This window comes from Triticum urartu, chromosome 4 (genome assembly GCF_003073215.2).
Source record: "Triticum urartu cultivar G1812 chromosome 4, Tu2.1, whole genome shotgun sequence".
Taxonomy (NCBI): domain Eukaryota; kingdom Viridiplantae; phylum Streptophyta; class Magnoliopsida; order Poales; family Poaceae; genus Triticum; species Triticum urartu.
The window spans coordinates 538,243,639-538,253,396 of NC_053025.1; the positions used below are offsets into that span (position 1 = coordinate 538,243,639).

Below are 9,758 nucleotides of genomic sequence, written 5' to 3' on the forward strand. Positions count from 1 at the left end.
TGGCCCTAGTGGCTTCTTGGGGAGCATTGTGCCTCCACACCGCTCCAAACGGAGATTAGCATCCGCAAGGGTGTGAACTTCGGGATACATCGTCGTCTCCACGTGCCTCGGTTATCTCTTATCCGAGCTCTTTGCTTATGCACTTTACTTTGTGATAGCCATATTGTTTCTTGTCATATTTCCTGCTATCACATAGTTGCTTATCTTTCTTAGCATAAGTTGTTGGTGCACATAGGTGAGCCTAATTGTTTTAGGTTTTGTGCTTGACAAATTAACCGCTAGGTTTATTCCGCATTTGTTCAAGCCTAAACCGTAATTATTTTAAAATGCCTATTCACCCCCCCTCTAGGCGACATCCATGATCTTTCAGGGTCCCATAACCCCAACCGCATAAGGAACACAAAATCAAGGAACATAACACCGGTATGACGGAAACTAGGGCGGCAAGAGTGGAACAAAACACCGAGCAAAAGGCCAAGTCTTCCACCCTTTGCCAAGTATATAGATGCATTAATTAAATAAGAGATATTATGATATCCCAACATATCCATGTTCCAATAAACATGGAACAACCTGCAAGGCACGTGCAACTAGCAACGCTATAAGAGGGGCTGAGCAAAAGCGGTAACATAGCCAAACAACGGTTTGCTAGGAAGGTGGGTTAGAGGCTTGACATGGAAATATGGGAGGTACGATAAAAAAGTGGTAGGTAGCACGACATAGCGATAGAACGGACAACTAGCAAGCAAAGATAGAAGTGATATCGGGGGTAATGATCATCTTGCATGCAAAGTTCTCAGGGTTGTTGAAAGCTTGTTCCTCGTAAACGTGCTCGATAGGATGCTCATTCACGAACTCGTCTCCCGGCTCTACCCAAAGCAAGGGAACAACAATCAAACACGGTGCAATGCAAGCAACATGATGCAAGACATGGCATGGGATGCAAGATATGATGTGCAATGCATATGGTTACTCCGGAAGGGGAAATATGATCATGGCATCAACTTGGCAAACCAAGCATGCCACTGGATAGGTTGGGAGATTTCGAATGAAATCGATATGAAGATCACCGAAAACGGATGCACGATTTGCAAATGACAAGCAAAACAAGATATGATGCAATCTGCTTAAAACAACAACATGGCCACTTAGATGCAAGGTTTAAATATACTACAACACTCCAACATAAAAACAAAACACATGGCAGCGCAGTACATGTGAAGCTCTACAAATTATGAACACTGAGCTACTGCTAGAACTCACTAGAACAAGTCTAAAACAGCATGGCAAAAATGCAAATGACAACAGTTTAACAGACTTAGCAGAAATTCATTGATCATGACAGAACATCATCAGGTTGCAATGTTTATGCCTATTAAACTAGATGCTACAGGAACATATTACATTACACAAGATCATGGCATGATAGTACTAAATGCACTTAACAAAACTCCCTTACTGAACTTGTTCCAAAGACCCACAGAAAAGATGGTAGCATCAATGCAAACATGACAAATGATGTGAAACAGGTTTCAGACTTAGAGGAAATCATGGCATGGCATAAACAGATTCATGATAGCAACTTTGCAAGCTTGTGGCACTCATCACAGTGCACTAAATGGCATGGAATAAAATCTAGCATGAAGTAGACATGAAAAGAAAGCTACACATGTGCCAAAATAGCACATAGCATGTTTGAATTTAATCACACAAAAATGACAAAACAGTAACATGATGTAAAATGACATGGTCATGAACTTGCTCAAATGCAAAAACTAATGCCACCACTGGATTGGTGGGATTTTTCTAGCCCCAAAACATATATAATATGTTGGGATCACCATAGAAAAATCACCACAAATGTTAGAAACGCAAAACTGCCTGAAATGGAATATGACAGAATAGGCATTTTCCTAAAGGGAAATGTCCAGAAATGGACTAGCCAGGAAAGGACAGATGCTACATGCCAGAAATGGAAATTCGCTGGGATAAGGGAAAAAATAAAAGGAGGAGGGCGCTGAGAGGCTGACTGGTGGGACCCTGCTGGGATGTGAGTATGACAGCTGGGTCCGGCCTGTAAGTGACCCATCTAAATGAGAAAAAGGGGGGGGGGGGTTTACCAGCGCCCGCAAGTCAGCATGTACATTCGGTTTTTTCGGTTTGATTCGGTTCGGTTCATACGGTTTTTATACTTCGGTTTATACGGTTTTATACATAGATATGGTTCGGTTTCGGTAATAACCGTTTGCTTTCGGTTTGGTTTCGGTAATAACCAAAATAACCAAAGTTAACGTGAATTTTTAATCAACACATGGTTTGGCCACATGGAAAAACAAATTTAGTACTTGTCCAATACAACCTCGTTACCTACTTGAAGAAATTCTGAAACATTAGGAATTTATGTTCCAGTACAACAATCTAGTAGAAGACTACAAGTACAACTACAAGCACTAATTTAGTACATGTCTAGTCAAACCACATGAAGAAATTCTGGAACAAAAACTTGTCCAATACAAGCACAAGCAGAACTGCTCAACACAAATTCTGGAATAAAAACTTGTTCAGTTAGCATGATTCGAATCATCATTCTGAACTGTGAAGTGTGTCCATGCCTTTGAACTTTTGTTCTTTTTCTTGCTAACACGGTCAGGAGTAACATCAGGATTTGTTTCAGGTAAGTAAGCTTGACCAGCAGCATAACCAGCACCAAGGTTGGCACTTTCGAACACCTGAAAAATTAAGTCGGGTAATTTCCATTTAGATCAGTGACCAGCAGCAGAACCAACACTAGAAATTACTGGAAACCTAAATAGGGAACATATGTGATTTGTCCATGGTAATCTGAATGAAACTTTTTTTGCTATGACAACAATTCATCATGCTTTGTGGATGCCTGAGTCCTACTCCCTCCGTTCCAAATTACTCGTCACAGAAATGGATGTATCTAGAACTAAAATACATCTAGATACATCTATACATGCGACAAGTAATTCGGAATGGAGGGAGTATTTGATATGGTTTGTATGGAATGCAATCTAGTTCCTTTTGCTACTTGCCACTGCCTGTGATTTGTTGATGTTAGTCTGGCGAATGAATGGTATTGTATTAGTCTGACGAATGTTTCACATGTTCAGCAGTTTGATTCTTTTGCCCTGAGTGTTTGTTTGCAACTAGCCAACTACCAAACCGGAAAGCTCCAGATCGAACCCAAGATGAAAGAAGGAAGTGGCGTACTGCTTACCCTTGTGCGTCGGCGGCGGCTTCTGTCTTGCTCCACGGAGGCGTGCGCCGGTGCGCTCGACGGCGCGAGGGAGGGCGGAGGTCAACGACGCGAAGGGGTAGAGGGCGGAGGTCGGAGGTCAGCGACGGAGGGCGGAAGCCTGCGGGGAGCGACGGAGCAGATGGATGCGCGCGGAAGTCTGACCTAGAGCGCCGCCGCCATCCTCTGTTCTCCGCCTCCCTCCGTCCACTCTGCTCTGCGTGTGCGTGGGCGAGGGTGGGTGAGGCCGTGAGGCCGTGAGGGAACGAGGGTGAGGCCGTGGTGGACTAAGCCCCAGTTGTTTTGCCACAATCCGGGGATTCTCCCAGAATTTGACCCCTACCTAGCTTCTCCCAGAATCTTTAAGCCCCATTTGTTTTACAATCCTATCTAATTAGATTCTAACTAGATAGGATTGTAAAACAAATGAGGCTCAAATATTCTGGGAGAAGCTGGGTAAGAGTTGGATTCTGGGAGAATCCTGAGATTCTGGCAAAAGAACTGGGCCTAAGGTTGAGGAATAAAGGAAAGGGCCCGCGCGTGAGGTTGGGCTGGGCCTTTGAAATATCTATGTTGCTGGGCTTCGGTTTTGTTCGGTTTAACCAAATTATTTCGGTTTTAAACTGAAAAGACCGAATTTGATATGGTTTGCTATTTTGCAAACTGAAACCATAACCAGAACCTGAAAAAACTGGACTTTTGGTTCGGTTTGGTTTTTTCGGTTCGGTTTTTGGTTTTCGGTTCGGTTTTGCACAAGGTGACCCGCAGGGGATCAAACCCGAGTCGCCTGGGTGGTACGGCAAGGCTCGAGCCACTGGGCTACGCAGGGGTGCTCATTAGAGAGGGGGAGGTGTTGGTTTTTGAACCAACCCAGCCGAGCTCTGCCGGAGACGAGCGTGACGCGGCGGAGGAGGTCACCGGAGAAGGCTACGGTGGGTTTAGCGGGGTGGCTGTTTGGAAGCGCGAGTTTATACCGCGCTTGCGCTTGGTACGCACGACGCCCAGCGGCGACGGGAACGCTGCCGGCGACAAGGTCCAGAGATGGCGGCGGCGAGCTCGAACACGACGAGCCGCGGGGTTAAACAAGCGGTAGTGGGCACGGATCTAGCCTACGCGTCGAGGCGAACAAGATGGACAAGCGCAAGTGATCTACGGGGGACGAAGCACTCGTCTGTGACGAGGTCCGACGGCGACGCGCGCGGGTGCTCGAGGTAAACGACGACAGAACAATCTAGCGAAGGGGAAAAAGGGATGGGGGACGCGTGTGCTCACGAGGAGCTCGGAGGAGAGCTCCGTTGGTCGGGAGGCGGACGGAGATGGCGACGGAAGCGGTCGAACACGATGGCGGCCGAAGACGATGAGGAAGAAGAAGACGTCGCAGCGACTCGTTCCGGCTCCACGTAGACGACGTAGTGGACGTAGTCGACTTCGTGGAAGGCGGCAGACACGATCTGCGGGGCTGAGGATGACGGTGTTGGAAATATGCCCTAGAGGCAATAATAAATCGGTTATTATTATATTTCCTTGTTCATGATAATCGTTTATTATCCATGCTAGAATTGTATTGATAGGAAACTCAGATACATGTGTGGATACATAGACAACACCATGTCCCTAGTAAGCCTCTAGTTGACTAGCTCGTTGATCAATAGATGGTTACGGTTTCCTGACCATGGACATTGGATGTCGTTGATAACGGGATCACATCATTGGGAGAATGATGTGATGGACAAGACCCAATCCTAAGCCTAGCACAAAGATCGTGTAGTTCGTATGCTAAAGCTTTTCTAATGTCAAGTATCATTTCCTTAGACCATGAGATTGTGCAACTCCCGGATACCATAGGAATACTTTGGATGTGCCAAACGTCACAACGTAACTGGGTGGCTATAAAGGTACACTACAGGTATCTCCGAAAGTGTCTGTTGGGTTGGCACGAATCGAGACTGGGATTTGTCACTCCGTGTGACGGAGAGGTATCTTTGGGCCCACTCGGTAGGACATCATCGTAATGTGCACAATGTGATCAAGGAGTTGATCACGGGATGATGTGTTACGGAACGAGTAAAGAGACTTGCCGGTAACGAAATTGAACAAGGTATCGGGATGCTGACGATCGAATCTTGGGCAAGTATCGTACCGATAGATAAAGGGAATTGTATACGGGATTGATTAAGTCCTCGACATCGTGGTTCATCCGATGAGATCATCGAGGAACATGTGGGAGCCAACATGGGTATCCAGATCCCGCTGTTTGTTATTGACCGGAGAACGTCTCGGTCATGTCTGCATGGTTCCCGAACCCGTAGGGTCTACACACTTAAGGTTCGGTGACGCTAGGGTTATAGAGATATTAGTATGCGGTAACCCGAAAGTTGTTCGGAGTCCCGGATGAGATCCCGGACGTCACGAGAAGTTCCGGAATGGTCCGGAGGTAAAGATTTATATATGGGAAGTCTTGTTTTGGTCACCGGAAAAGTTTCGCGCATTATCGGTATTGTACCGGGAGTGCTGAAAGGGGTCCGGGGGTCCACCAAGGGGGTCCACCTGCCCCGGGGGCCACATGGGCTGTAGGGGTGTGCGCCTTGGCCTATATGGGCTAAGGACACCAGCCCCAATAGGCCCATGCGCCAAGAGATAAGGGAAAGGAAGAGTCCTAAAGGGGGAAGGCACCTCCTAGGTGCCTTGGGGAGGATGGACTCCTCCCTGGCCGCACCCTTCGAAGGGCCAAGGCTCCCCCCTCTCCCTTGGCCCTATATATAGTGAGGGGGAAGGGAGGGCAGCCACACCTAAGCCCTGGCGCCTCCCTCTCCCTCCCATGACACATCTCCCTCCTCCCGCAGCGCTTGGCGAAGCCCTGTTGGAATCCGCTACTTCCACCACCACGCCGTCGTGCTGCTGGATCTCCATCAACCTCTCCTCCCCCCTTGCTGGATCAAGAAGGAGGAGACGTCGCTGCTCCGTACGTGTGTTGAACGCGGAGGTGTCGTCCGTTCGGCGCTAGGATCATCGGTGATTTGGATCACGACGAGTACGACTCCATCAACCCCGTTCTCTTGAACGCTTCCGCGCGCGATCTACAAGGGTATGTAGATCCACTCCTCCCTCGTTGCTAGATAACTCCATAGATTGATCTTGGTGACACGTAGGAAAATTTTAAATTATTGCTACGTTCCCCAACAGACGGGTCTCACGCCGGCGATGACGACGCGCTCCTGGATGCGTTCGGGGTGGTGGATCTGGTGGCAAAGGTGGCCTGGCGGCCGCTAGAGGTAGAGGGAAACCCTAGGGAGCGTGTGGACAAGGAGATGGGTCTTGAAGGGGCTAGGGCGAGTGGGGCGAGCTCGCGGTGGCGTGGCCGTGGCCATGTGCGTGCGCGGGAGAGGGGGACCGAGGTAGGGGAAAGGTGGGTGCGGGCGCAACAGCAGTCGCTGTCGGCTGGGGCCGGCTAGGCCACATGGGCGCGAGGTAGAGGGGGTGTGCGGGCGAGCGTGTGAGAAAAAGGAGCGAGGGAGAGGCGCAGGCAAGCTGAGCGGGCTAGGGCTGGAACTGCTGCTGGGCTGGCCTGGAGGCCGAGGGCCAGGTAAGCTGCCGCTGGCTTGCACTCTTCTCTTTTTCTTTTCTCTAGACAGGAAAATAAAGAGAAATGCATAGGGGGAAAGGAGAGGTGTATGAGAGATATGAGAATATCCTCATGACCCTGGAATTATGCCCTATTTGATAAAATTAAGTTAGGCATTTTTAGAGGTAGAAAAATAAAACAAGTCTGAATAAAATTCAAACTTGAGGCATTTTTGAACCTAACCAAATCAACTCCAAAATAGGTGAAACTTGGCAAGGAGGTTTTGGACATGGTGCAAGATTCATAGGGAGAAAATGAACATTAATGGAGTAGTGCAATATGGGACTTGCAAAAAGAAGATAGGGGTAGGAGGAGAAGTGATGGTGCATGGATCACCCATGGAGCATGCAAGTACAACATGCATGAAAACAAACACACAATGCACATGATGCTCATGGCAACAACATGAATGACCAAACACAAAGCTATACTTGATATGACCATGATGCAACATATGATGGCATAGAGAAATATAACAAGACAATGCAAAAGCAAAAACAACAACTAAAAACAAAAGATGAAACCCAAAAGGAATTGGAATAAGATCAAGTGGATATATTACTCAAAAAGGAAAGTTTTACATCTGGGATGTTAAATAAGGGCATGGGCTTCAACAATGCAATTTATGCCAGTTGCCGATGCTTCCAAGATGGTGTCGTTCCTACCGTCGGCTTGTCGACTCCTCTAAGCACACGGGTGGCGGTGACCCGGTTTGTTCTGAAGTCATGCTTGCTGGCCAGAGGTGTCCAATATCGGTTTAGTAGCACTCTTGATGCCCCGTATCCTGCCTCCAAGCCATTCTAGACTTCAGATTAGATAAGACATATCATTTATCCTTGTAGTTGTAATGGGAGTGTTTGCTAGTCCATGAGATTAACGTTGTGTGCAGAAATATGTTGCTTTGACTTCCCTTCTACTCTCTCCGTTCGGAAATACTTGTCCTAGAAATGATTGTATCAAGTCTAGATACAACCATTTTTAGGACAAGTATTTCCGAACGGAGGGAGTATGAAATATGATGCACACCTCTATTGTGTATTCTAGAAATGAAAAAGGAATTATAGCATGGTAGGATTGCCTGTGTGTGCATACATAAATGTATATGCTGGTATAAGTCTGGCTTTTGTGTATATATATGAAGGAAACGTTCAAGGAACAAGTAGAAGCTATTCATCCAATCCAGAAAGACAACAACTTCTGTCTCTAAAACCCTAGACATCTATCTATATTTATATCTATACCTACTAATAAAGTAAGGTGCATTTTTCTAAATTTTTCATCCGTTCATTATCAATTTTTTTAATTTGAGACAGAACTAACTTTTTTTCTTCTGTCCGTTCCTCTATTAAAAAAGAAAAAATGCTAGAATTTCGTACATGGCTACCCGCAGTGTGGCCCAACAAAGCCAGCCCTGTTATTATCGTGCCCATGCAGCTGGGAAAACCCTATTTATCATATAGAGCGTCAAATAGTAGAAAATTCGCACCTCGCGCCCAACTTGGCCTGAACCGTTTTTTTGTGTTATGTTTCTAATTTCCTTTTTCCATTTCTTTCTCCTTTTCTTTCCTGTTTATTTTGTATTTTCTCCTTTCAAGTTTATTTTTCTTTCTCCCTTTTTTCATAAATTCAAAATTTTCAATAAAGTTAATATATCATAAAAATCGAACTTTAGAAAAATGTTTAGAATTTTAAAATATATTCCATTTTAAAAAAATTCAGAACATTGAATCTTTGTTCTCATTTCAAAATAGTTGTAAATTCGCGCAGGGCACCCAAGCTGGGTTGAACCGTTTTTATTTGTTCCGTGTTATGTTTTCATTTCCCTTTTTCCATTTCTTTCTATTGTTCTTTCCTGTTTCTTTTGTCTTTTTTGAGCTGGCCATTGGTTGGTAATACTCGTTTCTTCGAGTAGCTACCAACACTTAGTCGGGTCTTTGAGGGCATGATTATGACCATTCAACTCATTATTCTTTGGATTTTTTCGCATTACAAACACATGTCGTCTTGGAGCCTACCACTGTGCTGGTCATACATGAACTGATGTGTGTCCCACGTGCTATTTTACACAACTAGCATCATATAGTAGCCCCCACGCAATTGGCCCAAGAAAAAAAAATGCTCCGTCGCACATGCAGTATTGGGCCTCAGCCGCACTCCCCTACTGGTTACTCCGAGGGAGCATTTTTTCTTGGGCCAATCAAAGAGAATATGTTGGTTTACCTCGAACAAAAAAATTATGGACACGTGAGCGCTACAATAATCAAAGAGAATAAATCCTAATAAAGAAGGAACATTGATGTCTGGTTGTGGAATATGCTAACAAAGTGAGACTTATGCGCTACAATTGGTAATCCATTCGGTTACGTCATCTTAAGCGAGACTGGTCGAAGCAATCATGCCCCGAAGGTCGCCGCATAGCTACCAAATGAGGAGGCGGACACAACCCCGAGAAAGAGGCGGACCCAGAGAAAAAAAAGCACGAGTTGGATGGTTGCCACCACACTGACTAACCCCACTACTATCAAGATCTCGCAGGACAAACAGGACCGCTTTGGAGATCGTTTTTGATGGACAGATCAATTACCTCTCCCATTGCTTTTTGCAAAGAAATATCTCTCCCGTTGCAACGCACAGGCATATGGACTAGTATCTTCTAATTCACTAAGCTCCCTGGGGTAAAAACGAAAAATAATTATATGAGACCAGGTCTCATGGGCTAGCATGTGAGACCCATCCTGATGGATGACACGTGACATTTACAAATCACAAAGCATATACCCCACCTTCACTTGAAATCAGGAGAGAAGAGAGATTAGATGCTTTATGATTTGTGAATGCCACGTGTCATCCATCAGGATGGATCTCACCTGCTAGCCC

At 45.9% G+C, this 9,758-nt stretch overlaps 1 protein-coding gene across 1 annotated transcript; it reads right to left on the bottom strand.

The window, feature by feature from the left end:
• Positions 1 to 2,315: 2,315 nt before the first annotated feature.
• On the bottom strand, positions 2,316 to 9,474 carry LOC125554848. Its single transcript, XM_048718247.1, has 3 exons — positions 9,466 to 9,474; positions 3,242 to 3,546; positions 2,316 to 2,729 (listed from the first exon to the last, which is right to left on the bottom strand). Exons 1-3 carry the CDS (start codon positions 9,472 to 9,474, stop codon positions 2,471 to 2,473), a joined length of 573 nt encoding a protein of 190 aa, XP_048574204.1. The 3' UTR covers positions 2,316 to 2,470.
• Between the last annotated feature and the right edge of the window lie 284 nt (positions 9,475 to 9,758).

Bases quoted from the DNA above. Each gene is read 5' to 3' on its own strand.
- LOC125554848 (XM_048718247.1), bottom strand. The intron at 2,730-3,241 runs GTAAGCAGTACG...TTAATTTTTCAG, and splicing joins GCCGCCGCCGACGCACAAGG to GTGTTCGAAAGTGCCAACCT.